Raw genomic sequence first — 25,407 nt, 5'->3', positions numbered from 1 at the left:
TGGGGGGTTCTCGGCCCCGCCCGACCCGCCGGGGCCGCTCCCGAGCCGCTCCGGCCGCACCTCAGGGGACCCCCCCGCGGCGGAGGCAGACGCCGTGTGGCGGCAGCGGCGGGCAGGCGCAACGAGCCCCAAGATGGCGGCGGCGGGCAGGCCGGGGGGAGCCGGCGGGGCCTGAGCCGGGACAGGGGGGGCGGCAGGCACCGGGCCGAGGAGCGGGGAGCAGGAGCACGGGGGGGGCGGCGGAGGGATCGCGAGTGGGGGGCGGAGGGTGACGCGGCGGCGGCGGAGGCATCCGCGCGGGGCCTAGGCCGGCCACAGGCCTCGGGCTCGAGTAGACGCGGGGGGGCCGGGCCGGGCATGGCCCCCTGAGGGGCGGGGGGCAGCCACGGCGCGGCGGCGGCGGGGCGGGCAGGACATGGAGGATCGGGTCCCCCCCGCCCGGGGGGAGGAGCCGCCCCCACCCGTGGCGGCTGCGGATCGGGCCCCCCCGCCACAGGATCGGGGCCCCGGGCGGGTCTGGGCGGAGGATCGGGCCCCCGGGGCGGAGGATCGGGCCCCATTGGCAGAGGATCGGGCCCCCCCGGCGGAGGAGCGGGGCCCCCGGCGGGCGTGGGAGAATCGGGCCCCCCCAGCGGAGGATCAGGTCCCCAGGGGCGATCGGGCCCCCCCGGCAGAGGAGCGGGGCCCCCGGCGGGGGTGGGGGGAGCGGGGCCCCCCCGCGGAGGAGCGGGGCCCCAAGGCGGAGCGGGGGCCCCGGGGGGCGCCAGGACCCCGGGCCGGGTGGGGGGAGGGAGTGGGCGAGTGGGGGGCCCCCTGGCCGGGAACCGAGGCCGAGCCCCCCGAGGATTTCCTGCCGCCCCCCGAGTGCCCCGTCTTCGAGCCCAGCTGGGCCGAGTTCCGCGACCCCCTGGGCTACATCGCCAAGATCCGGCCCATCGCCGAGAAGAGCGGGATCTGCAAGATCCGGCCCCCCGCCGTGAGTAGGGGGGCCGGGGGGCAGCGCCTGCCGTGGGGCACGTGTGGGGGGTCGCTGCCCACCACAGCAATGCCTGCCCTGGGGCGTGTGGGGGCATATGAGGGGTCCGAGCTAGTTCCTGCTGGGCGGGCCTACAGGCTGCCATGAGGGGCATCGGGGGGGGCACAAGGGGGAAATGGGAGGAGTGCCGGGCATGGGGGACATGTTGGGTACAGAGCCTGGTGTGGGGGGCAGGGTGGGCAGACGGGCACTGGTACCCCCCATGCAGAGGGGTGGCCGGGGTGCCTTTGGCCCATGGGTCTCAGGCCTGAGGGCCGTGGGGGGTAGGGATGGAGGCTCTCCGTGTGTAGGTGGCAGGGGGCCGCAGGGTCACGGCAGTGCCCACTGGAACAGGGGCTGTGGGGCACTGCATGGGCACAGGGAGTGGGGGGGCGGAGGGTGATGGTCCCCGCCTGCGGTGGGCGCTGAGGATCCGGCTGACAGGCCAGGCCAGGGCTGACTTGGCATCTGGTTGAAATGGGGGGCATCCGGCTGGGCCTCCCAGCTCCTCAGGGGCCCCCGCTGGCCTCAAGACCCCCCTGATCTCCTGGGGCTCTGGGGTTTGATTCGGAAACCCCTCTGCCCCCCACTTCCTCTGCTGGTCCTGGGCAGTGAGGTCATCAGCTCAGTGCCTGGGGATCAGGAGGGTGTGGGGGGGTAGGGGGGATCTCAGATCCCCCATCCCCCCCCATGCCTAATATCAGTGACATGTTCAATATGGCTGCCACACTCCAGCCTTTGTCTGGTAAACAGAGTGTGGGGGCCTGACAGCTAGAGTGGTCCTGCCCACAGGAGATCTGGGGAGCAGCCCCCCAACATGGGACCCACAAGCCCCCTTTCTCAACCTCCATCTGCCCCGCATCGTTTCTTTTGTGGCTTCCTCTTCCATCCTCCCGGCTGGGCTATTGTGATGGCTCTGGCCTGACCTCTTTTCCTCCCAGACGGCTGGACACGGCTGCAAGTGGGCTCGCTGGGTTGGGGGGAGGGGATCTGGGGCTTGGGGGGGCAGATCCAAAAGTGGGGGCTTCCCTGGGGAGGATCTTTGGGGCAGCTTGCTTGTCTCATCTCTCCCTGGCCTTGTCTCAGTTGGATCGGGTTGGTGCAGGGCATTGGAAGGATAGGTTTGAGTTCGGCCTGTGTCAGTTTCGCTGGCCTGTGTGGGTGTGCATCAGGCATCAGATCCAGGGGCTGGGCCCCCCCCTTTCAGAAATGGAGGTGAGGGCAGCGATTGCCTGGCTGGGCTAGTGAATGCTGTGCTGGGCTCCTGATGGGCATGGGGGGCATGTTGGGCCTCTCCTGCCCCCCGAAAGACCCTTGATTTGGCCGCAGGAGTGGCTCCCGCTGGTTGCAGACCCAGGCAGCCTTGCTCTTAGATCTCGGGCATCTGGAGAGAGACTTTAGGGTTATAAACTGGTATGTTTACCCCAGAGGAGGCTGCATCTGAGCGCTGGGCAAGCCATCTCTGTGCAGTGTTATTTGTAGCTGCTCCTCTGCCACTGCACCCCAGAGGTGGCTGCATCTCAGCCCTGGGCAAGCCATCCCTGTGCAGTGTTATGTGCGGCTGTTCCCAGCTGCTCCATTCCTACCCTAGAGGGAGCTGCATACCCATGCTGGGTGAAATGCAGATATTTTGGGATACGACTTTGTCTGGCCTTAAGAATGCTGGCACCCCTGGCACCAGATGGGCTGGGATGCGAGAGGTGTCCAGTCTACTCTCAACCATTCGCCCCACTTAGCTCCCCTCCCTGCCCTGTTGGCGTGGAGGTGCAGGGTGGTCCTGGCAACGGACGATCTCCTGCCCCCTACTGGAGGGGATGGACCCTGCTCTGTGTGAGCCCCAATCCCCTCCGTGGGGGCACCCAGCCCAGCACCCCCAGGGCGAAGAGCACACGAGGAGCTGGGCATGTCCCATCAGAGGTGATACCTGGTTGGCAGAGCGCTGCCCCTGCGGATGGTGCTTGGGAAGAATCTTGGGGGGGTCTCAATGCAGTGTTGTCGGCTCCAGCACTAAGTCCCCTCCATTTCCCGTCTCTCCCCAGGACTGGCAGCCCCCCTTTGCTGTGGAAGTGGATAATTTCAGGTTCACCCCGCGCATCCAGAGGCTCAACGAACTGGAGGTGAGCTGGGAGACAGTGCCCATGGTGGTTGCTGGGTGGCTGTTCCCCTGCTGCCCTGCCCCAGAGGTGGCCGCATCTCAGTGCTGGATAAATTATCCCAGTGTGGCATTATGTGTGGCTGTTCCCAACTGACCCGCACCAGGTGGTACTCTGACACCTTAGCTCTTGGCCTGAAAGGTCCCCTGCAATGGCAATGCTGTTTCCCGGCTCCCTGTCCTTGCTGGCGGGGAGCTGGGCAGGGCTGGAGAGGCGACACCCAGGCAGACTGCTTTGCTCCCCTCCCCTCCCTGCCCCCAGGCGCAGACGCGGGTGAAGCTGAACTACTTAGACCAGATTGCGAAGTTCTGGGAGATCCAGGGCTCCTCTCTCAAGATCCCCAACGTGGAACGGCGCATCCTCGACCTCTACAGCCTGAGCAAGGTAGGGCGGGCACCCCAGGTCAGCGCCGGGGGGCTGGCAGCATGGGGGGGGGGAGATGGCTGTGGGTTAGCGGAGGGGTGCTGGCAACGCCGGGGGAGGCACGGGTTGGGTGCCATGTATGCCGGCAGCTCTGGGGGAGTGTCCATGGGCTGGGGGTGCTGGTGGCGCTGCGGGTCAGGGAGGGGTGCCAGCAGCTCTGGGGGAGGTGTGGGTTGGGGCCAGAGGTGCCAGAAGCCCCAGAGCTGGGGTCTGTATGTCAGCCTGGGGTGCTGCAGAGCTGGAGGTCAGAGGCCAGGTCGCAGTCACGGGAGGGGGCCGGCAGCACTGGGGGGATCCATGGGTTTGGGGGGGCTGCCAAGGGCTGGCAGCTCAGGGCTCTCTCCCCATAGGTGGTGCTGGAGGAGGGGGGCTACGAGGCCATCTGCAGGGACCGGCGGTGGGCTCGTGTGGCCCAGCGCCTCACCTACCCCTCGGGCAAGAACATCGGCTCCCTACTGCGCTCCCATTACGAACGCATCATCTACCCATATGAGATGTACCAGTCGGGAGCCAACCTGGTGGTAAGGGGGGCTGGGGCTGGCCTACTGGGCGGGGCGGGCAGGATGCCTGGGTTGTCTCCCTGGCTCTGGGAGGGGAGTTGGGGTCTAGTGGTTAGAGCTGGGGGAGTGGCTGTGAGCTTGGATGCCTGGGTTCTCTCCCAGGTCTGGGAGGGGATCTGTGCCAGGCTCTGTGGTGCTAGGTCCCGGGGAAAGCGCCCCGGCCGTGCCAGTGCCTGGTCCCACTGTCCCCCCTGGGTTTGGCCCCACCTGGGGCTGGCGTCCCTTTGGGTGCTAACCCCCGTCTCCCCAGCAGTGTGACGCCCGCCCCTTCGACAGCGAGGAGAAGGACAAGGAGTACAAGCCCCACAGCATCCCCCTGCGCCAGTCCGTGCAGCCCTCCAAGTTCAACAGCTATGGGCGCCGAGCCAAGCGGCTGCAGCAGGAGGTGAGTAGCCCCCTGGCTGGCCCCCCAGGTCCCTGCAGGCCTGGGACGGCCGACCAGCAAGTCTGTGGCAGGAGCCAGGATGCCTGGGTTCTCTGGCAGGGCAGTGGGATCTAGTTGTTAGAGTGGGGCAGGGGCTATAGGATTCTGGGTTCTCCTTTCCACCTTGCTGTGGGATTGGACAGGGGCTCTCCCTTCCTTGTAGGTCAGTTTGGTGCCTGTAAACCTGCAGGTGGTTTTATGCCCCACTCCTCTCCCAGAGCTGGGGAGAGAACCCAGGCGTCCTGGCTCCCAGCTCGCCCCAGCCCCTTCTAACCACTAGGTCCCCCCCAGAGAACCCAAGAGTCCTGGCTCCCTCCTCCACCTCTCTTTGTACCTGTTTGCCAGTAGCTGGGGGAAACTTGAGGGGGGCTTTGCCATCCTGCCTGCAAATCTGGAGCGACCTTGGTGCCCCCCCAGCCCATCGCTGAGGCTGGCACCCTCCACCCCCATTTTCTTGCCCTTTTGCAGGAATCTGAGGCCTGCCCCGAATGTGCCAGCCCCTCGCCTTTGGTAGCTGAGCGAGCGCCCATGGCCTGGGTACATTCCAGGCATCTGTCCGGAGCTCCTGTCTCGCTCTCTCTGTCCCCTGCTTCCCTGGTCCCCAGGCTGGGCCCAAGTGGGACCGCACCTCCCAGCGGGCCCTGCTTCAGCCCAGTGCATTGGGATAGCTCATGCCCCCCCACCCTTTCCCCGGCTGTCCCTGTTTTCCTGAGCTTTCCTGCCTGGTTCCTGGGGTGGGGAGCAGGTTGGGAGTAGGGGGAGCTGGAGCCCCGCCCCCGCACTGACTCTGCCCCTCCCCCCGCAGCCGGAGCCCACAGAGGAGGACATCGAGAAGAACCCGGAGCTGAAGAAGCTGCAGATCTATGGGGCCGGCCCCAAGATGCTGGGCCTTGGGCTGGTGGCCAAGGACAAGACCCTGCGGAAGAAAGGTGGGGGGGTCCTGCCTGACGGCGAGTGCCGGGGGTGGGGCGGCAGCAGCCTGTGCTGACTCCTCTCCCTTCCCCCCAGACAAGGAGGGCCCCGAGTGCCCCCCCACGGTGGTGGTGAAGGAGGAACCCCCTGGGGTGGATTCCCGGCCAGAGCCGCAATCGCCCCGACCTTTCCTGGAGGTGAAGGAGGAGCTGAGGCACAGCCCGGAGCCCTGCACCAAGATGACCATGCGCCTCCGTCGGAGCCACGGCAACACGCAGTTCGTAAGTGGGGGGCCGGGACCCCTGAGGTGATTGGGGCCCCCCGTCCCGCCTGAGCCAGCCGGGCCCCTGGGCTGCGACCCCTGAGCTGGCCGGGACCCCCTGAGCTGGCCGGGCCCCTGGATCGGGACCCCCTGAACCGGTCGGGTCCCTGGAGCGGGACCCCCAACCTGGCTGGGTCCCCCGGATCGGGATCCCCGAGGTGATTGGGCCCCCCTTCCCTCCTGAGCCAGCCAGGCCCCTGGATCGGGACCCCCTGAGCTGGCCGGGCCCCCCAGATCAGGATCCCTGAGGTGATTGAGCCCCCCCTTTACTCCTGAGCCAGCCAGGCCCCTGGGCTGTGACCCCTGAGCTGGCCGGGACCCTCTGAGCTGGCCGGACCCTTGGATCGGGATCCCCGAGCCAGCCGGGATCCCCTGGGCTGGGACCCCTGAGGTGACCGGGCCCCTGTGAGCTGGCTGGGCTCCTGGATTAGGACACCCAAACCAGCTGGGACTCTGACCTGAGACCCTCAACTTGACTGGTCTGCACCCCAATCTCCTGAGCAGGCTGGGGCCCCTGATCTGACGGGGCCCCCAAACCCCTGACTGGCTGCATCTCTGTATCAGTGACCCTGAACCCGCCCCCCTGAACCAGCCCGTACCTGCCACGGGGCAAGTGGGAGCTGGTGCCCCCACGGGCGCCAGGCTCAGTGTCCTGTTCCCCACACCCCAGGGACGCCAGGCTCAGTGTCCCATTCCCCAAACCCCAGAGGTGCCAGGCCTCGCCCCCTGATGCTGGCGCCCTCCTGCCCCACAGATCGACTCCTACGTGTGCCGGATCTGCGCCCGTGGGGATGAGGACGACAAGCTGCTGCTGTGCGACGGCTGTGACGACAACTACCACATTTTCTGCCTGCTGCCCCCCCTGCCCGAGATCCCCAAGGGCGTCTGGCGCTGCCCCAAATGCGTCATGGCGGTGAGCGGGGCCGGGCTGCCTGGGCCCCTGGGGCTCATCGGGAGGAGGCTGGGGAACCAGGCTGGCTGGGACATGGGGGACGGGCTGGCTGGGGGGAACTGCCTGGCTTCCCCAGATGCAGGCCCCATGAGTCTCTGTGGGGGTCCCTGCCCCTCCCGGCCCTGACATTCCCCCCCACCCCCCAGCAGGAGTGCAAGCGCCCCCCGGAGGCGTTCGGCTTCGAGCAGGCCACACGGGAGTACACGCTGCAGAGCTTCGGGGAGATGGCCGATGCCTTCAAGGCAGACTACTTCAACATGCCTGTCCACGTGAGTGACCTGCGGGCCCCCGGACGCCAGGGTTCTCTGCCGGCTCTGGAGGGGAGTGGGAGCTAGTGGTTAGAGCAGGAGGGGGTGTGGCTGGGAGCCAGGACTCCTGGGTTCTCTCTCCAGCTCTAGGAGGGCAGGGGGCTGGGAGCCTGGACCCCTGGGTTCTCTCCCCAGCTCTGGGAGGGGAGTGGGGCACAGTGGTAAGGGTGGGGGGCTGGGAGTCAGGAAACATGGGCTCCAGGGTGTGGCTCTGTGCCCATGCCCACCCTTGCCCCCTGGCAGATGGTGCCCACAGAGCTGGTGGAGAAGGAGTTCTGGCGCCTGGTGAACAGCATCGAGGAGGACGTGACGGTGGAGTACGGCGCCGACATCCACTCCAAGGAGTTCGGCAGCGGCTTCCCCATCAGTGACAGCAAGCGGAGGCTGTGCTCTGAGGAGGAGGTGGGGACCCCCAGCCGGCCCCTTTGCCACCTTTCCTGCCCTCCGAAGCCCTCCAGTCCCTGCCCTGGGGCCAGATGGGGGCCAGCGCCCCATTCATTCACCCCTGCAGCCAGCCAGCACCCCCTAGAGGGAACAGGCCTCACGCCCCATTCCTTGACCTCCTGAACCATCCAGTGCCCCCTAGAGGGGACAGGCCCCATGTCCCATTCCCCACCCCCAGTCTCTGCCCTGGAGCCAGCCGGGCCCCCTGGTGGCAGTTGGGAGCTCTGAGCCCCCCTCTCCTGGCAGGAATACGCGGCCAGTGGCTGGAACCTGAACGTGATGCCGGTGCTGCAGCAGTCAGTGTTGTGCCACATCAATGCCGACATCTCGGGCATGAAGGTGCCCTGGCTCTACGTGGGCATGGTCTTCTCCGCCTTCTGCTGGCACATCGAGGACCACTGGAGCTACTCCATCAACTACCTCCACTGGTGGGGCCGAGCGGAGGGTGGAGAATGGGGGAGTGGAATTGGGGGTCACTTGGGCTAGTGGGGGAGGAACTGGGGGGGACAGGTGCCTGTGGGGCCAGCCATGGGGTTGGCAGCTGTCTCCCTGACCCCGCACTGTCCCCAGGGGCAAGCCCAAAATGTGGTATGGGGTGGGGGGTTGGCGGCAGCCTCCCTGACCCCGCGCTGTCCCCAGGGGTGAACCCAAGACGTGGTATGGGATGGGGGGAGATGTAGGGTTAGCAGCTGCCCCCCTGACCCCACGCTGTCCCCAGGGGCGAGCACAAGACGTGGTATGGGGTTGGGGGGATGTGGGGTTAGCGGCTGCCCCCCTGACCCCGCGCTGTCCCCAGGGGTGAACCCAAGACGTGGAATGGGATGGGGGGTTGGCGGCTGCCTCCCTGACCCCGCGTTGTCCCCAGGGGCGAGCCCAAGACGTGGTACGGGGTGCCATCGTTCGCGGCCGAGCACCTGGAGGACGTGATGAAGAAGCTCACCCCGGAGCTGTTCGAGAGCCAGCCGGACCTGCTGCACCAGCTTGTCACCCTCATGAACCCCAACACCCTCATGGCCCATGGTGTGCCGGTGAGTGCCCTGTGCTCTCCTGGCCCCTCCCCCTCTGCTCCAGCCATGCCCTCTGTGCTCTCCTAGCCCCACCCCCTCTGCTCCAGCCATGCCCCCCACACTGCACCCACTCATCACTTTCATGGCCCATGGTGTACGGGTGAATGTCCCGCAGCCCTGGCCCCAGCCCCACCCACTTGTGCTGCCCCAGCCCCACCCCTTGTGCCACCCCCTCGCTGCCCTGGCCACTCCCGCTGCCCTCCTGTGCCCACGCCCCCACTGTCTGCCTGCCCCATGCCACCTCCTCCCTTCCCTGGCCACACCCCATCCATGCCCTCTGTTGCCCCACCCACTGTCCCCTCCAGCACACCCACTGTCCCCTCCAGCACACCCACTGCCCACCTGCCACTGTTAACCCGGCCCTCACCATGCCCCCCCTGCGTTCCTGCTTTGGCCACGCCCCAGCCACGCCCCTCGGTGCTGCTCACCTCACCTTGCTCCCAACCCCCCTTCCCACTTACCTGGTCGCTCCTTCCTACCACTCAGTGCTCCCTCCCGCCCCCCCTAGGTCGTCCGGACCAATCAGTGTGCGGGAGAGTTCGTCATCACTTTCCCCCGGGCCTATCACAGCGGCTTCAACCAGGGCTACAACTTCGCTGAAGCTGTGAACTTCTGCACTGCTGACTGGGTGAGTGTGCCCGGACACCTGGGTCCTCTGCCCAGCTCTGGGAGGGGAGTGGGGTCTAGTGGGGGGGATGGGCTGGGAGCCTGGACGTCTGGGTTCCAGTGATGACGAGCCCGGACACCTGGGTCCCTCCCTCCTTCCCCAGCTGCCGGCTGGGCGCCAGTGCATCGAGCATTACCGCCGCCTGCGTCGCTACTGCGTCTTCTCGCACGAGGAGCTGATCTGCAAGATGGCCGCCTGCCCCGAGAAGCTCGACCTCAACCTAGCGGCCGCCGTGCACAAGGAGATGTTCATCCTGGTGCAGGAGGAGCGCAAGCTGCGCAAGGCCCTGCTGGACAAGGTGAGGGGCGGGGCTGGGGAGGTGTGGGATGTGGGACATGGGGGCGGGGCTGGAGAGTGGGGCTGGGGAGGTGTGGGACGTGGTGGGGGAGCTTGGGGGTGGCAGGCACATGATCCGTGCTCACCCCTCTCCCCGCCCAGGGGGTCACGGAGGCGGAGCGCGAGGCCTTCGAGCTGCTCCCGGATGACGAGCGCCAGTGTGACAAGTGCAAGACGACGTGTTTCCTCTCGGCACTGGCCTGCTACGACTGCCCCGCCCGTCTGGTCTGCCTCTACCACATCCACGACCTCTGCAAGTGCCCCAGTAGCCGCCAGTACCTCAGGTGAGCCACGGAGGACCCAGGAAGCCGGGATCCCTGCCCCGGGCCCTCCTCTGGCCGGCCACGGGGGACCCAGGAGGCTGAGATCCCCACCCCAGGCCCTCCTACATCTGGCCACGGGACCCAGGAGTCTGGGATCCCTTCCCCGAGCCCTACTCCGGCCCGCCATGGGACCCAGGAGTCCGGGATCCCTTCCCCAAGCCCTACTCCGGCCCGCCACGGGACTCAGGAGTCCGGGATCCCGGCCCCAGGCCCTCCCCCGGCCAGTAGTTGGGGCTCCCCGTGGCCCGGCTGACCCTGTGCCCACAGGTACCGCTACACGCTGGATGAGCTCCCGGCCATGCTGCACAAGCTGAAGGTTCGGGCCGAGTCCTTCGACACCTGGGCCAACAAGGTCCGAATCGCCCTGGAGGTGGAGGATGGGCGCAAGAGGAGTAAGCACCCGCCGGACGCTTGGGTTCCCTTGGGGGGGAGAGGGGGGTCTGAACCCACCCATGTGCCCCTTTCCCACCTCACCCCTCCTGAGTGCCGGCTTGCACCCTGCTCAGACCTTTAGCCCCTGCTCCCTCCCCAAGCTGGGGAGAGAACCCAGGAGTCCTGGCTCCCAGCCCCCCCTGCTCTAACCCATTAGGCCCCACTCCCCTCCCAGCACCTGGAAGAGAACCCAGGAGTCCCGGCATCTAGCCCCCCTCTTGCTGTAACCCACTAGTCCCTACTCTCCCCCAGGCTGGGAGAGAACCCAGGAGTCCTGGCTTCCAGCCCCCCCGGCGGGGAGGGAGCCTGAGCCGTGTCTCTTTGCAGCGCTGGAGGAGCTGCGGGCTCTGGAGTCAGAGGCTCGCGAGCGCAAGTTCCCCGACAACGAGCTGCTGCATCGGCTGAAGAGCTGCCTGGCTGAGGCCGAGAGCTGCGTCTCCGACGCCCTGGGGCTCATCAGCGGCCTGGAGACTGGGTGAGTGGGGGCAGGGCTGGATCGGGAAGCTGGACCTGTGCCCGCGCCCCTCCTGTGGGAGACCGGTGGGCTTCCTGACCCCCCCCCCCCCGGTGGCGGGCAGTTCCCCAGGCTAACCCGGCACACCTCTCGCTCAGGGTGCCTGCTGTGCCACTGTCGCTGGACGAGCTGCGCGCCTTCCTGGAGCGTATGAGCAGCGTGCCCTGCGTCATGCACCAGCTGGCCGACGTGCAGGTGAGCGGGCACCGCGCCAGGCGGGCAGGCCCAGCTGGGGGGACACAAGCGAGCTGGGTTGGGGTTACCCAGGGCCAGGATTGAGTGAGTACTAGGGGCCTGCGTTTGGGGGGTCCTTGGGACTGGCCCTGCCCTGACTCCCCAGGTAGGCGGCGCTGGAGTGGGCAGGGGGGAAGATGGGACTGTGGGGGCTGCGTTGGAAGTACCCGGGACCAGCCTCGCCTTGACCCCCCACCCGAGAGATGGTACGGGGAGAGGGTTCCCCATGGGCGGGGCCCTAGGCCCGGATCCGCCCTGACTCCCCCTTCCCCCCCGCAGGCGGTACTGGAGCGGGCGCTGGCGTTCCAGGAGGAGGTGCAGGAGGCCCTGCGGGGGCTGCCCGCCAGCACAGCGCAGCTGCAGGGGCTGGTGGCGCAGGGGGCGCGGCTGGGCGTAGCCGTGCCCGAGACGCGTCAGCTGGAGCGCCAGGTGCAGCAGGCAGCCTGGCTGGAGGAGGTGAAGCGGGCGCTGCGCTCGCCCCGTGAGCAGGTGCCCCTGGCCCTGGTGCAGGGCCTGGCCCAGGCCGGTGCCACCGTGGCCCCCAGCCCGGCCGTGGAGAAGGCCCGGGCCGAGCTCCAGGAGCTGCTGACCATCGCCCAGCGCTGGGAGGAGAAGGCCCACCTCTGCCTCGAGGCCAGGTGAGGGGCCCGGACGCCTGGATTCTGGGGGGGCAGCAGGACTCCTGGGATCTCTTCACGGTTTTGAGGAGGGTAGCGGTTAGAGCCCGGGGGAGGTTGGGGGCCCGGACACCTGGGTTCTCTCCCCAGCTCTGGGAGAGAAGAGGGCACTAGTGGTTAGAACATGGAGCAGGTTGGGAGTGTGGAGGCCTGGGTTCCTTCCCCAGCTCTGGGAAGGGAGGGGGCCTGGAGATTGGAGCTGGGGGCCTGAGCCGTCCCCTCTCCCCCCCCACCCCAGGCAGAAGCACCCCCCAGCCACGCTGGAAGCCATCATCAAGGAGGCAGAGAACGTCCCTGTGCACCTGCCCAACATCCTGGCCCTGAAGGAAGCGCTGGCCAAAGCCCGGGCCTGGATCGCCGATGTGGAGGAGATCCAGGTGAGCGATGGGGGGCTGGGGGACTGGGAGGGGGTTTCTGGGGGGATTGTGGTGTGAGGCTGGGGCTTGGGGCTCTGGGGGAACTTAGGAGACCTGGGGCTGTAGGCCGTGACCTGGCGGTTCTGGGGAGATAACAGCGTGAGGCTGTGGGGACAGAGAGGCCAGGGGCTGTGGGGTCGGCGCTGACGTTTCCCCCCCGCCCTAGAACGGGGATCATTACCCCTGCCTGGACGACCTGGAGGGGCTGGTGGCCGTGGGCCGGGACCTGCCCGTGCGCCTGGAGGAGCTGCGCCAGCTGGAGGTGCAGGTGGGCACGGCGCACTCCTGGCGCGAGAAGGCCTCCAAGACCTTCCTCAAGAAGAACTCGTGTTACACCCTGCTGGAGGTGCGTGCGGGGCAGGACTGGGGGGTGTCTATGGCTCTCATGGGGCAGCGGGTGGGGGTGTCTGTGCCTCCCATGGGACAGCGGGGGGGGGTTGTGGATCCCTCAGGGTGGCGGGGGCTGTGGCTCCCATGGGGCACAGGCAGTGTTGGGGCTGTGGGGAGGATGGTAGGTCCCAAGGGGGCAGGGGGGTCTGTGGGCCCCATGGGACCGGGGGGCATGGAAGGCAGAGCCCAACCCCTCTGCTCCCCAGGTGCTTTGCCCTTGCGCGGACGCTGGCGCAGCCAGCCCCAAGCGCACCAAGTGGCGGCGGGAGCCGGAACTCGGCCTCTACAAGTCGGACACCGAGAGCCTGGGGCTGTCGGCTCAGGACCTGCGGGACCCCGGCTCCGTGGTGAGCGGGCAGCAGTGGGGCCCGGCCCCTCTGGGGGGCGGGGAATGGGGCAGGGGGCCTGCCTCCTCTAGGGGCACCAGGAGAGAGACTGGGGGGGAGCGAGGAAGGAGTGGGGCAGGTTGGGGGCCTGGCTGGGGGGGCAGGGAGGGAAAGGGGAGGCTGGCAGTGGGCAGGGAAGGAAGGGGGAAGACTGGGGCTGGCAGGGAGGGAAAGGGAAAGGGGAGGCTGGGGCTGGCGCGGGGGGCAGCAGGGGGCAGGGAAGGAAAGGCGGGGGAGGCTGGGGCTGGCGCGGGGGCGGCAGGGAGGGAAAGGGGGGGCTGGGGCTGGCAGGGGGGACCGGCAAAGTGGAGGCTGTGGCTGGCAGCGGGCAGGCTGCTCCCCCCCACTGAGCCTCCCCCCCCCCCCCGGCAGATCGTGGCGTTCAAGGAGGGCGAGCGGAAGGAGAAGGAGGGCATCCTACGGCTGCGCCGCGCCAACGCACTGAAGCCTGCCCCCCCCGCGCCCGGCCCCCCCTCCTGCGTGTGCAGCCGGCCGCCTGGGCCCAGTATGCTGTGCTGTGAGCTCTGCCGCGACTGGTTCCACGCCCCCTGCGTGGCCTGGCCCCGCCTGGGCGCCCAGAAGCCCTCGCCCGCCTGGTGGGAGTGGGACGCCAAGTTCCTGTGTCCGCTGTGCCAGCGCTCCCGCCGCCCGCGCCTCGAGACCATCCTGGCCCTGCTGGTGGCCTTGCAGAAGCTGCCGGTGCGGCTGCCCGAGGGCGAGGCCCTGCAGTGCCTGACGGAGCGCGCCATCACCTGGCAGGATCGCGCCCGCCAGCTGCTGGCCTCGCCCGAGCTGGCCGGGCCCCTGGAGCGCCTGGCGGCCCTGCGCCAACGGCTGCATGGGGATGCCGGCGCCCTGCGGGAGACCAGCCGCAACGAGCAACCCAAGGTGAGGGGTCCGCTCGCCCCGGTCTGTTGGTGACGGGCACTGCGGGGAGGTGGGTCCCCATGTAATCCGCTTTCGCCCCACCCCAGCGAGGGAGCCCCTGGGACCAGCCTCCTAGATTTGGGTCGCCCGAGGTGGGGGTGGGGCCACATGCCTGTCTCACCGTTCTGTCCCTTCTTGCCCCCCGCAGCTCTCCCTAGAGAACGGGGACGCCACGACGCCGGAGAAGATGGGACCCTTCACCTCTGGTAACATGCCCCATATTTGCTCTGCACCGGGGTCGGGGCAGAGGGAGGGGATGGTCTGGGGTGCAGGGAGGGCTGGAGCTGGCACCGAGGGCATGGTGTGTGGCACAGAGGGGGACAGAGGGAGGGATTTAGTGGGGGGCAGCAGCTGGCACTGAAGGCACGCTGTGAGACAGGGCAGAGGGAGGGAGGGGGCACTGAGGGTGCAGTGGGGATTGCAGGCTGGCCCCATCCTCCCTCACTGCCCTGTCCCCCCCAGACCTGGAGGTGCTGGGCGCGGCGCTGGCACGGCTGCAGGGCCCGGTGCTGGAGCTGCCCGAGGGGCCAAGGCAAGCGCTGGAGGAGCTGCTCCTGGAGGGCGACCTGCTGGAGGTGACGCTAGATGAGGGGCAGAGCCTCTGGAGGCTGCTGCAGGCCGCCCGGGTGCCCCCCGTTGACACCTTCCGCCACCTGTTGGAGGTGAGGGAAACTGGCAGAGCTGGGGGGACTGGGCTGGGCCAGCAGGGGCTGTGGGTCAAGGGTGAGGGGCAACGGCAGAGCTGGGGGACGGGGCTGGCTGGCAGGGGGTTGTGGGTTGAGAGTGAGGGGCACTGGCAGGGCTGGGCTGGCAGGGGGCTGTGGGTCAAGGGTGAGGGGCAACGGCAGAGCTGGGGGGCGGGGCTGGCTGGCAGGGGGTTGTGGGTTGGGAGTGAGGGGCACTGGCAGGGCTGGGCTGGCAGGGGGCTGTGGGTCAAGGGTGAGGGGCAACGGCAGAGCTGGGGGGCGGGGCTGGCTGGCAGGGGGCTGTGGGTCGGGAGTGAGGGGCACCAGCAGGGCTGGGGGGAGCCCAGGGCTGCATGGGGTCCATGTCCGGCTGATGTCCCCTGTCGCCCCCAGCTGGAGCAGGCGGAGCGGCGCGGGGCCCGGGGCCGGGATGCCGAGCGGCGCCGGAAGCGCCGGGCTGAGCGAGGGGAGCTGCCCCCCGTACCGAAGGAGGAGTTAGAGCCAAAGAGGAGCCGGGAGAGCGAGCCCCCCGATGTGGCCTCCCCCGGGGCCGGCACTGATCACAGCCAGAACGGTGTCGGGGTGAGATTTGGGGCACCTGAGGGTGTGGGAGGGGGTTTTTTTTGCCATGGGGGCCCCTGGGGCTGGGGTCCCCATCTGACCCCCTGGGCTGGAATCCCCTGATCCTATGCGGGGGCTCCGTGGGGTCCCCCCACCCTCGCTAACCCCCCTCCCCTGTTGTCCCCACAGGAGTTGTGACGCCGGCCCCCTCCTCCGGACCGGACGGCTGACATGATGGCGCCCTGACTGGGGGGGGGGGGCTGGGGGGCGGAGCTGACCCCCCCAGGACGCTCCCCGCCGGGGGACCCCGGGCCGGACTCTGCCCAGTGATGTAATTATTTTACGTTACCCTTCCTTTTGTATCATGGATACCTCGGCGCAGAGATGGGGAGTAAGGGGATCTTGCTGACACCCCCCCCCGTGGGAGCCAGGGGGCGCCACCCCCCAGAACTGTGCCCCTCCGGATTCACCATGGACGTCTCGGGGCACCCCCGAGATACCAGCACAGCCAGATCGGCCGGACCAGCGCCCCGCACTGGTTGGACTGACTCTGGGGGGGACAGATTCCCCCCCCACACACACACTGCAGCCCTACCCCCCTCTCCCCCGGAGCTGCACAGCTGCCTCTCCAGCCCGGGATGGGTTTTTTATAGGAATTGGGGGAACCACTTTGGGGTTTTTCGGGGGGTGGTGAGGGGGGCAGCAGGGCTGGGGGGCGGAACCTGGTCTGTTTCCAGCCCGCCTCACAACACCTCTTAGGGGCCCAGCCCTGACACTAAACCTCTCTCTGTCTCTTTTTAGTGTTCCTATCACTGTCTATGGGGGGGTGGGGGGGGCGTTATTGTATTATGATTTTTTTATTATTATTAAACTTTGGAGGCTAATGGAGCTGTTTGGGGGGGGTCCCGGGGGCCCTCAGAGCTGGCTGCATTTCGGCACCTCGTCCCTGTGCTGCGTTTTATGGGGCTGTTTCCCAGCGGCTCCACCCCAGAGCTGGTCAGCCGCCTCCCAGTTCTGGGAATCTGTTTGCTTGGCCCCTGTTTCCCCTGGGCTCAGCCATGCTCAGTGCCCCCCTCCACCACCCTGATCTGATTGGGGCTGGGGCTGGGATTGGCCCCCAGAGCCCTGGCCTTTGGTGGGCGCGGGGAAGAACAGGGCAGGGTTGAGCCTGGAGCGAGCTGCAGGGTCAGAGGTGAAAGCTGGGACAACAGTATTTCAGGGGTGGGATGGGGGGCTCCTTGGCATGTTGGCAACTGGGGGGACTGGCTGAGCTATGGGGGGAGCCCAGGACTGGGGCACCACCAGGGCTTCCATGGGTTCCCTCTCCATTCATGCGTCGTCAAACTCGGCCCATTTCCATGGGTCTTGGGGGAGCACCAGGGCGGGTGCCACTTTGCCCGCTGACAGGGAGTTGGAGAGCGCCGGGTTCTTTCGTCCAGCCTGAACTCGAGACCCTCAACTCAGGCTCAGTGGGGAGAAGCGTTTGCGTCCATGAGCGAGACGTCCTGCAGCGGGAGATGTTTGTCCTCGCGGGGGTGTCCAGCGCCGGCTCCACCTGCAGCCTGGCTCGTCAATGCTCTGTCTGCTACTCGAGCCCACCTGCGCCATCTGCATGATGCCAGCTCCTGTTCGTCCCCTCTTGGGCTCATAACTGAATTCTAAAACTTCGGGGGGAAATCATGAGGCAAGGAATTCCACAGGTGAACTTCAAAACTACTGCTTTCTTGTGTCTGTGACACATTCTCAGCTCAGAAGGGACTGGTGATCTAGTCTGCTCTCTTGTGTTGTGCAGGCCTGAGACTTGCCCCAAAATGATCCCTAGAGCCGAGCTTTTAGAAATTCAGCCCCTCTGGAGTTTGATATGGCCGGAGATGGTGATGGAGAATCCGCCATGCCCCTTGGTTGGTTGTTCCCCTGCTTAATTCCCCTCAGCATGAAACCTTATTTCCAGGTTGAATTTGTCTCGTTTCAGCTGCCAGCTGTTGGCTCAAGTTAGTTATGAAATATTCCGTCCCCACGTCGGTACTTCTAGATCGGGATCACGTCACCTCTTCTGCGCTCAGCTAGGGAGTGGGCGTCTCGCTCTCAGGCGGGTTTTCTAACCCGCGTGGCTCTTCTCCGACCCCTCCCCGATGTCCCACCGTGAGTTGTGGCTGTCCCGAACGTCTTCCAGGAGGGGGCGAACCACGGCTTTAAATAGTGTGAGATTTTCTGTCTTACTGTCTCTCCCTCCCTTCATGGTTCCGGCAACTTTTCCGGCTGCCGCCGGCCATTGCGCGGATGCTTTCAGAGAACTAGCTGCGGTGACTGCGAGGTCTTCCGGGAGCGTTACCCACATGCGTTCCTTTGGCACTCTAAGAGACCGGGGAGGCCTGATTTTCCCCTTTCCCAAAGCCGTGTTGACTCTTCCCAGCACCATGTTCATCGCTGTGTCCGATGAGTCTGTTCTTTGCTGGAGTTTCAACCAATGTGTCTGGTACTGAAGTTACCCAGCCAGGAATCGCCTCTTGAAAATCTGCATCGCTTGAGTTATCTGCTAGTCTGGTCCTGAGGCTGATTTGCACAGTTAGCAGACTCCTCGACCCGTAGGGGACTGCAAGGCGCACCTAGTCTGACCCCCGACCACGCTGCAGGATTTAAACCACCCAAGGCAGATGGCTCCGGCCTCCGCTCAAAACCTTCCTCGAAGGAGCTTCCACGACCTCCTGAGGCCTCGGTTCTGTTGTCCTGCTGCTCTTCCCGGCCGGAAGCTTTCCCTGAGATTCAATCTCAATCTGCTGTGCTGTAGTTTGAACCCACGGCCTCTCGTCCTGTCTCAATCTTTTCTATGGCAGCCTTTTGAGTATTCGAAGATCACCGTCATGTCCCCCCATCAATCTTTTCCAAATTGTGCGTACCCAGTTCCTGCCGCCTTGGCTCATGTGGCTGGCGTCCCTCCCCTTTGATCGTCTTTGTCGCTCGCCTCTGGATCCTACCCAGTGTCTCCACGTCATTTCTGTGTGTTGGTGACCGAAACCAGACACCACCCTCCAGCTGAGGCCGAGCCGAGCGGTCCTGTTCCCTCCTGCGACTTGCAGCCACGCCTCTGCTAATGCAACCTAAAATTGCACATGATTTTTTTGCAACAGCATCACATGGCCGGGGTTGTGATCCACCACAACTCCCAGCAGTGCTGCTGCCCAGCCAGTTCTGCCCTATTCGGTACTGGTGCATTTGTTTTTTCTTCCCAAAGTGTAGCCCATCTTCCTTGAATTTCATTTTGTCGGCTCTAGCCCAGTTCTCCAATTTACCAAGATCCTGAGTGGTTCTGCAGTTTCATAGCTGAGTTCCTGCGGGACTCGTGGGTGAATCCCACCTGTTCCGGTGCCTTATTACGGTAAAACTTCTCAGTTTCTTCCAAAACCTCCTCTATGGACTCCTCAGACCTGTCCCCTGAACAGAATGGCTCAGGTGGGGGGCTCCCCCTCCCGCCCTCAGCACTGATATGTGTATGTGGGCTGTAGGTTTAGTTTGAGCCTTTCACACTGTTTTGAAAGCGTTTCCATGCAGCTCGCAGGCCTCTCGCTCCTGTGTCTAATTTGCATGTCCCAAGTTCCCTTTCTGAGGTGGCGGCTGGGGTAGCGTTACGTTACGTTTCCACTGCATTCACCTCTCGCCCGGGTCTGGAAACTTCCTCGCCGCATCCCCAGTCACTACAGGGACAGCTGGAATCCCTCCCGTTATTATTGGGGTTCCTGGGTTCATCCCCTCTCTAAGCTGCAGCATTTCAAGCTGCTGTTACTGCTCAAGGGGGTGGCCTAGCCCGAGAGCTTGGATGGGCAGTGTTTGATTCATTGAAGATTTTTCTCTCTGCTTTTCTCATAGGGGCAGTCGCCCCCCAGCTCTGCCCTGCCTGGCCAGCATGTCTCTGGGATTAGCGGCACTCCAGGGAGCTTTGGCGGTCCCTGTTCCATCAATAGCGAGAACCATGGCCGTCAGCACCGCAGACCAGCCACGCAGGGGGACTTCTGCCCTGCGACTGGGTCGGGCCTGTCCATGCAGGGGGTCCCCTGTGGGGTGAGGTGGAGCCGGGTTCCCCAAAGTCACCTCCAGCCCTCAGCCTGGCCTGGGAGCAAGGCTCTCTGCTGCCACCTGGTGGCTTTGACCCAATAGTGTTTCTAGGGCCTGGCTGCCCTGCGCATGCACACCCTCCATGGGGCTGGGTGTAAAGGTGGGGGTGGCTGGGGGCACAGGACCCAGGTGTCTGTGGCATTAGGGGTACCCTCAGTCTGTGTAGGGCCAGGGGGTCGCAGACCCGCTGCCATCCAACAGGCAGGCTGAAGGCTGAGGCGCGGGCTGGCCTGTCAATGTTAAGTCTTGGCACATAGGGGAAGCCCCAGGAGGTGGAACTGGAGCAGCCAATACAGGCCTCGATTAAGAAAGACATAAAGGGGGGCAATATAATTAAGGCCGATCACCCAGTATGCAAATGATGCAGTCACTTCCCCTGGGCAGACTCTGTCCACCTGTGCCACACATTCCCCCCCGCCCCCACTCCCCTCCCAGAGCTGTGGAGAGAACCCAGGAGTTCTGGCTCTGTGGGGGGGTGCTGACTGGTTCGGGGTGTGTGTGGCGGAGTGGCTGGCTCAGGGCAACCCCCCCTGCCAACTACCCAAACAAACCCAAATTTTACAAAACAACCAAAAAAAGCCACAGTTTTATTGAGTGGCTCCCCCACAGCTGGTTTGTTTCAAAAGCAAACCCCTTGGCTAGGAAAATGCAGCGACACCCCCCCACCCCCCCCCAGCAGGAAACAAAAGCTAAGCAGCACCACTTGGCAACTATTTGCCCCTTCAAGACTGATTCCCCGGGGGGGGGGGGGACAACAGGACATTTGGGGGGAGGGGAAGTAGACTAGTTCCTCCCCCACCCCCCAAAAGGAGTGGAACAACTCCAGGGTGGGTTGGGGGAGGGATGAGCCTTGATTAGAAAGTTAAAGGAGGGACAGGAGAGTGTGTGTGTCCCCACTCTGGTTACAGCCCCTCGCCCACCATAGTGTTAACCCCTGGGGGGGATGGGGTAGCAATACCCCCCACCCTTAGGCTAGGCGCAGGGCAGAGCTGGGAGGCACTTAGCGTCGGCCCTACGTAAACACACCGGGCACCAGCAGGGACCCCAGCCTGCTGCTGGTGGGGGCAGCTGGGTGGCCCCCCCCACAACCATCCCTGAGCAGGAAGTGGGGGGGAGCTGTCAGAATTGTGGGCGGGGCCATGGATGACAGGAGAAGACAGGGCTCCCTGGGGGAGAGGGACAGGATGGGAGAAGGAGCCCCTGGCTGTTGAAGAGTGGGGAGGGATGGGACGGGGGCTCCTGGGGGGGAGGGGGACAGGATGGGGGGCCTGGGAGATGGGATGTGGACCCCCTGGGGGAGTGGGACAGGACAGGACATGGGCCCCTGGGGGTGTCCAGGGGGAGGAGGACAGGCCAGGGGGGGCTAGGAGATAGGACGTGGGCCCCGGGGGGGAGGGGGCCCCCTCACTCCTCAGGGTGCTGCACGAACGGGTTGTCGTCGGCGCCGCCCTGCAGGGCACAGTACACGTACACCAGGAAGGCCGCGAGCACCCCAAAGAGCAGCAGCTGCAGCCAGAGAGGCAGGAAGCGCCGGGAGCCTCCCTCTGTGGCCCCCCCAGGGCCCCCCCGGGGCAGGGGGTGGATGGCACGGCGCGGCTCCACCCGCATGGGGGGCAGGGTGGGGCGGGCCCGGCAGACCCGCTGGTAGGAGACGCCATCCCTGCAGGGAGGAGAAACAAAGCAGGGGGCAGCAGTTAATGCTCACAGCCCCCCAGCACCCATAGCTTCCCCCTGTCCTGGCCCACAGCATCCACACACATGCCCCCAACTCACCCCCCAAGAGGGGGGACCCCAAAGGGGCACCCAACCAAGCCCCAGCCCCCCTCCTGCCACATGTCTGTGACCTGGTCTCACCTCTCGGTCTCCTCCGTCCTGCTCGGGGTGTAGGATGCAGCCTCTCCGATCTGCAAGGAAAAGCACCATCAGCGAACACCAGGCGATGGGGGGCAGCCGGTGCTGTCCAGCTATGGGGCAGAACCCCCTGTACAGGGACAGCCAGGTAATACAGGCAATGCATGCCCTCATTTGCATACTCTAGCTGTGCCTAGGGAGTCATTTGCATATCCCATCCACAGGGGTGGTGCTGCAATACAAGCCTTAAACTGGGGTTCCCCCCCACATCCTGCACCCCCAAACTGCCACATAGTGTTGTGGGAACAGCAGAAATAAAAAGGGAGGAATTCGACTTGTGGGATTCAGTTTTCATTTGCCATGGAGTCGACCGCAAATCCAACGGGAAGGATTCGATTTTTAGCGGTAGATCCCAGTAAGCCCCAAGTTCCCCAGACACACAAAACCCCAAAATAAAATAAAATTGGATAATAGAAATGTACAGCTGGGAGCGCCCCTTAGAGTTTATTTACGGATACTTGTTTTCTATATTTGGATACGGGATGTTGACAATTGGTGTTTTAATGGTTATGAAGTTTACATTTTTCAATCTCGCTGTCTAGGGTCATCAATTATCGTCTCCCATCCCCCGACCCCTGCCCTTTTCCCCCATAACTGCCCGCAACTGTGCAAATTTAAATAGACTAAAAAAAAAGTTTTTAAATGCTCAAAACCCAGAATTTAGCCCAGCTGTGACAATGTAGCAGGCGAGTCTCTCTAGGTGGCGATTTTGCGGCTGTTTGGAGGGTGAACGGAGAAACACTGGCTGGGTCTTCACAAGCCCAGCCAACCCCCCCCGGGGCCAAGCGACTCTCAAAAGCTGGCCTGAGAACAAGGGCAGCCAGCTAGGTGGAGATAGACCAGCCCGGGCGTCATGGGTGCGTTGACACCTGGGCTCAGTCTCAGGATCGGGCCCACGCCCCTCGATAGTCCATAGGCAAATGGAGGTTAGAAAACCCTCAGACCCAGCTAGGCAGGGTGGGGCCAAGCCCTGTCATGTGCCATGTGGATGCGGCTCAAAACGCAGCCCAGCGTCAGCTGGGAGCCCCGGGGCCAGCAATTGTAAACCCAGGGTCCCAATGCAGCGTGATCACCCACCCAGCAACTCCAGCCGGGCTTTGCAATGGGGACACTCAACCGGGCAAACTGCGACTCTGGGGGAGAGCCCCAGGGCTGGTCACACCGCAGAATCTCTCCTCCGCACGCTGACATGCGGGCAGGCGGCGTGCGTGTGTCTTTACTTGTTCCTAGTCAGTATTACATTATCTCACACCGGCAGGTCCTTTCTGTCCGGATCGCAGACATCACATGAGAACAACAAATCTCTCGAGAGGCTCTAAAACCGACGGATCAAATTCAGATATCGCTTCAGCTCATCTGAAACCGCAGTTTTCAGTCAACAGGCGACTGGTCTGGAAAACTTCACCCGGCTCGACTTTCAATGGCTTCAGAACCCCGTCAGCCGGGCAAGAAATCAATTGTAAATTATCCCTAAAATGGACGTTCTCCAAACAATTATTTTTTTTGGTTAGAAATCTCAACTTGTTTTTAGATGGTGACATTATCTCACGAGGCGGAACGGCGGATCTTTTCTGTCTCGATCTCAAACGGCCTGTTAAGATAATGTGACTGCCGTGAGAGAACAGAAAACGACCCGAAACTGGCAGGGGAACCAAATTTCCAAGCAAAATTTCCCCCCAAAATAATTAAATTCAATTTTGAAATGAAGTTTCCTGAAACTCACTTTTGTGGGTTATATTTTACACCCCCCACCCCCATTATCAACCCGTCTTATCACACACACCACGTACACTAAGAAAGTTCACGCTCTAACCAGACCAGTATCTCGTAGAGACATCTCCTGCAGTTCCCTGCTCTGAACCGGCCCCCGTCTCCCGATCACTCTGTTCAATTACGCAACGTCTCCCCCGACGCTTTGCAGAGCTGAAGTCGGTTTTGCTCTTCAAAAAGGAGAGGTTTGTCCCAAGTCCTTGAACGTTCGGTCCCAGGACAAGCTGGGGAGTACATGGGAGGCCCGTGGACAGAGCCGGGATGAACCGGGATGGTTTTAGGGACAGGGAGAGGCTGTTAAATTGTCAATCCTAGAAACACGGGCATCGTTTTGGGAGCTCCCCATGTTAGGGGGACATAACATCGCGGCACAAGAGGCATCCCGGACACGGGCAGCGTTTCTGTCAGCGCTAAACTCTCCGGCTTTAAGCATGAACCCGAGGCCGGTTCTTTCTCTTTCCTACAGGGTCAAACTGCTGATGGGACAATTTATCCACCCGGCCAAAAATCATCCCCCCGGGAAGTTGCATCGGTTTCTAGACGATCGCGCCAAAATTCAGGTCCGGCTCCGCTGGGCCCAACATCCCCCGGCAGCAAACGGCTTAAGGTTAGAGTTTTTCAGGCCAGGCCAGCGGCCGAATCCAGGCTTGCCCCATGGTGCTGGGACGGGGGCAGAGTTGGGGGTCGGAGGTGATGGGATAGTGGGGAGTGAGGGGACTAGAAAGCTGGTAGTGCTAAAGGCGGGGGTACACCTATTTCCACCCCTAGTGCCTTCTGCCTTTCCCTGGCCAGGCTGCCCCCACCCCTGAGACGTTATCTGAGGAGGTTATGTCCCACCCACCCCGTCTTGCCCCCCCCTGGGGCTGACTTACCGGCTGGCGGGTGGTGGCTTCCCCCAGGCGACCTGGGGCTGCACCATAGAGCCAGGAGGAGGAAGAGGAGGAAGAGTCTTCGTAGGACTCAGTGTCCACATCTGGGGGGGGAGAGAGGAGTGGGGTGAGATGCGGGGCTGGGCACAGCTCTCCCCTTCCCCACTGGAGCTCCACCCCTGGAACTCCCTGCTGCAGGAATGTGAACACGGCCCGGGTGTGGGGGTGGGGTGTCAAACCCAGGACAGGGGAATCGTACCAGACTTCTCCCCCGCACATCCTCACTGCTCTGTGTGTCCCCCCTTGCCACCCCCACCAGAGGAAACACTTCCCCGCAACCCCCCGGCTCCCCTCTCACCATCCCCCAGGTAGCCGGTGCGACCCTCACGACGAGGAAAATCATACAGCTCCCGCGTGTACATCCTGGTGGGGCTGGAGTCTGGGGGACAGAGAGACATGGGAGGGGTCAGCTGGGGGCACCTCCACGCCCCACCCCCACAGCAGACAGGGACATTCAGACACCTCGGCCACGGTACCCCAAGCCTGGGAAAACTCTGCCAGTGCCCCTCACTCCCGACCCACAGCCCCCTGCTCACCCAGCCCTGGGTCCCCACCCCAGGTGCCCCTCACTCCCAAACCGCAGCCCCCTCTCACCGTCCGCCCCATAGCCGCGCCGCTCCTCCTGCCGGGGGTAGCTGTAGGATTCCCGGATGTAGGTCTCGGTGGTGCCGGGATCTGCGGGGCGGGAGGGACAGACACACAGGAAAGGGGGGGTGTCAGTGGCTGTGGCTGCTGGCCCCTCCACACCCCCCGGGACCCCCACTCACCTGAGTAGCTCCCAGCCCCCCCTGAGGGCGACAGCTTGGTGCGCTGGCTCTCGTATTCGCAGATCTTCCTCTCGTAGAGCTTCCGGGTCGATCCTGGGGGCCGGGAGGGGGAGACAAGGGGGGGATCAGGTGGGCCCCCATGGTGCGCTGCCCCTCCCGCACAGATTGCCTCTTCCCCCGCCCCACAGTGCTCCCGGCCCCCATCCCTGCTCCCCGCATCCGTCCTCACCCCACAATCAGGTCCCCTGCAACCCTGCTTCTCTTCCCAGCCGCCCCAGAGACCCTTCCCCCTGCAGGCCCCCAGCACCCCCCGAGACCCTGCCCCTAGCGCCCCCGTACCCACGACGGGCCCGTGCGGGATGCCGTAGCGCTGCAGCATGGCGATGAGCTCGGTGTCCGTCAGCCCCCGGTACCGCTCCATGGCCGGGGCGGGGGGGGCAGAGCGCGGGGGGGGCGGGGGGCCGCGGTTCCGGCGCGCGGAGCAGGCCCAGGACGGGAGGCGCCAGCGGCGAAGGGAAGTGACACGGGGGGGGGGAGGGTCCGGGACTGGGCAACGCCCCGCCCCTCGCCCCTGGCGCCCCGCCCCTGGCAACGCCCCTCCCCTAGCAACGCCCCGCCCAGATGCCGGCGCGCGGGAGCGGCCGGCGGCCCTTGTGCAAGCTTCTGCCCCTCCCCCCTCGGTCTGCCTCAGTTTCCCCACTTGGCTAGTAGCTGCCGTGGGTGTCCCGGGGCTGTCGGTGGGCTCCGTGAATTCCTGTTGCCCCAGAGCTGGGACGCCTGGGTCCCATCTG

At 64.9% G+C, this 25,407-nt stretch overlaps 2 protein-coding genes across 9 annotated transcripts; one reads left to right on the top strand and one right to left on the bottom strand.

Moving 5' to 3' along the window:
• Positions 1 to 260: 260 nt before the first annotated feature.
• KDM5C (lysine demethylase 5C) lies at positions 261 to 15,640 on the top strand. 7 transcript variants are annotated; one of them, XM_043501504.1, is made up of 29 exons: positions 262 to 574; positions 644 to 976; positions 3,055 to 3,132; positions 3,430 to 3,552; positions 3,942 to 4,112; positions 4,402 to 4,536; positions 5,044 to 5,112; positions 5,381 to 5,504; positions 5,584 to 5,768; positions 6,564 to 6,722; positions 6,911 to 7,030; positions 7,313 to 7,471; positions 7,760 to 7,941; positions 8,379 to 8,541; positions 9,089 to 9,208; positions 9,351 to 9,545; positions 9,686 to 9,867; positions 10,174 to 10,298; positions 10,666 to 10,813; positions 10,951 to 11,047; positions 11,366 to 11,724; positions 12,002 to 12,140; positions 12,346 to 12,525; positions 12,776 to 12,916; positions 13,328 to 13,843; positions 14,031 to 14,088; positions 14,345 to 14,544; positions 14,962 to 15,150; positions 15,319 to 15,640. In XM_043501504.1, the coding sequence occupies exons 1-29, from the start codon at positions 416 to 418 to the stop codon at positions 15,325 to 15,327; spliced, it is 4,818 nt and encodes a 1,605-aa protein (XP_043357439.1). In that variant the 5' UTR covers positions 262 to 415; the 3' UTR covers positions 15,328 to 15,640. The 7 variants fall into 7 exon arrangements, with proteins under 7 accessions (XP_043357436.1, XP_043357439.1, XP_043357438.1 ...); XM_043501503.1 differs by having other exon boundaries at positions 262 to 603; positions 652 to 976; XM_043501501.1 differs by having other exon boundaries at positions 261 to 976; positions 4,405 to 4,536.
• On the bottom strand, positions 8,937 to 25,191 carry EMD (emerin). 2 transcript variants are annotated; one of them, XM_043501591.1, is made up of 8 exons: positions 24,956 to 25,117; positions 24,617 to 24,709; positions 24,444 to 24,524; positions 24,148 to 24,228; positions 23,793 to 23,893; positions 21,094 to 21,143; positions 20,617 to 20,899; positions 8,937 to 8,942 (listed from the first exon to the last, which is right to left on the bottom strand). In XM_043501591.1, the coding sequence occupies exons 1-7, from the start codon at positions 25,035 to 25,037 to the stop codon at positions 20,644 to 20,646; spliced, it is 744 nt and encodes a 247-aa protein (XP_043357526.1). In that variant the 5' UTR covers positions 25,038 to 25,117; the 3' UTR covers positions 8,937 to 8,942; positions 20,617 to 20,643. The 2 variants fall into 2 exon arrangements, with proteins under 2 accessions (XP_043357526.1, XP_038237290.1); XM_038381362.2 differs by lacking the exon at positions 8,937 to 8,942 and having other exon boundaries at positions 19,796 to 20,899; positions 24,956 to 25,191.
• Between the last annotated feature and the right edge of the window lie 216 nt (positions 25,192 to 25,407).

The sequence above is a fragment of the Dermochelys coriacea genome, chromosome 23, assembly GCF_009764565.3.
Source record: "Dermochelys coriacea isolate rDerCor1 chromosome 23, rDerCor1.pri.v4, whole genome shotgun sequence".
Taxonomy (NCBI): Eukaryota; Metazoa; Chordata; order Testudines; family Dermochelyidae; genus Dermochelys; species Dermochelys coriacea.
Note: the sequence above shows the minus strand (reverse complement) of the source record. Positions and strands in the feature narration are given on the sequence as shown.